The sequence below is a fragment of the Papaver somniferum genome, chromosome 2, assembly GCF_003573695.1.
Source record: "Papaver somniferum cultivar HN1 chromosome 2, ASM357369v1, whole genome shotgun sequence".
In the NCBI taxonomy this organism is placed as follows: Eukaryota; Viridiplantae; Streptophyta; class Magnoliopsida; order Ranunculales; family Papaveraceae; genus Papaver; species Papaver somniferum.
The window spans coordinates 55650415-55650702 of NC_039359.1; the positions used below are offsets into that span (position 1 = coordinate 55650415).

The window sequence follows — 288 nt, forward strand, 5'->3', positions numbered from 1 at the left end:
CTAAATCTACATCTAGCCCTTCCTCTTCTCTGTTTCTCTTCTTAGAAGAACGAGAACCAGATTCAGCCTCACCGTCAGACTTCTCAATGCAGCTTTCTCCATAATCACCTCCATTTTCATTCTTTCTTTTATTTTTTTTACCCTTCCCCTTCTTCACATGCTCATTATTTTCCTCACCGCTCACATCAATGTGATCCTTCCCTTCAGAAGCCGCTTCATCAGTTGCAGATTCTACATCATTGCACTCCTTAACCCTTTCCTTGTGTTTCTTCTTTTTGCGTTTACCAC

At 41.3% G+C, this 288-nt stretch overlaps 1 protein-coding gene across 1 annotated transcript in view; it reads right to left on the reverse strand.

Annotated features, from left to right (window-relative positions):
• LOC113351077 (cyclin-D-binding Myb-like transcription factor 1) overlaps positions 1–288 on the reverse strand; it is a 6705-nt gene that overhangs the window by 6035 nt on the left and 382 nt on the right. Inside the window, exon 2 of the mRNA XM_026595141.1 lies at positions 68–231. Coding sequence (XP_026450926.1) covers positions 68–231 — 164 coding nt within the window. The remainder of the gene's footprint in view (positions 1–67; positions 232–288) is intronic.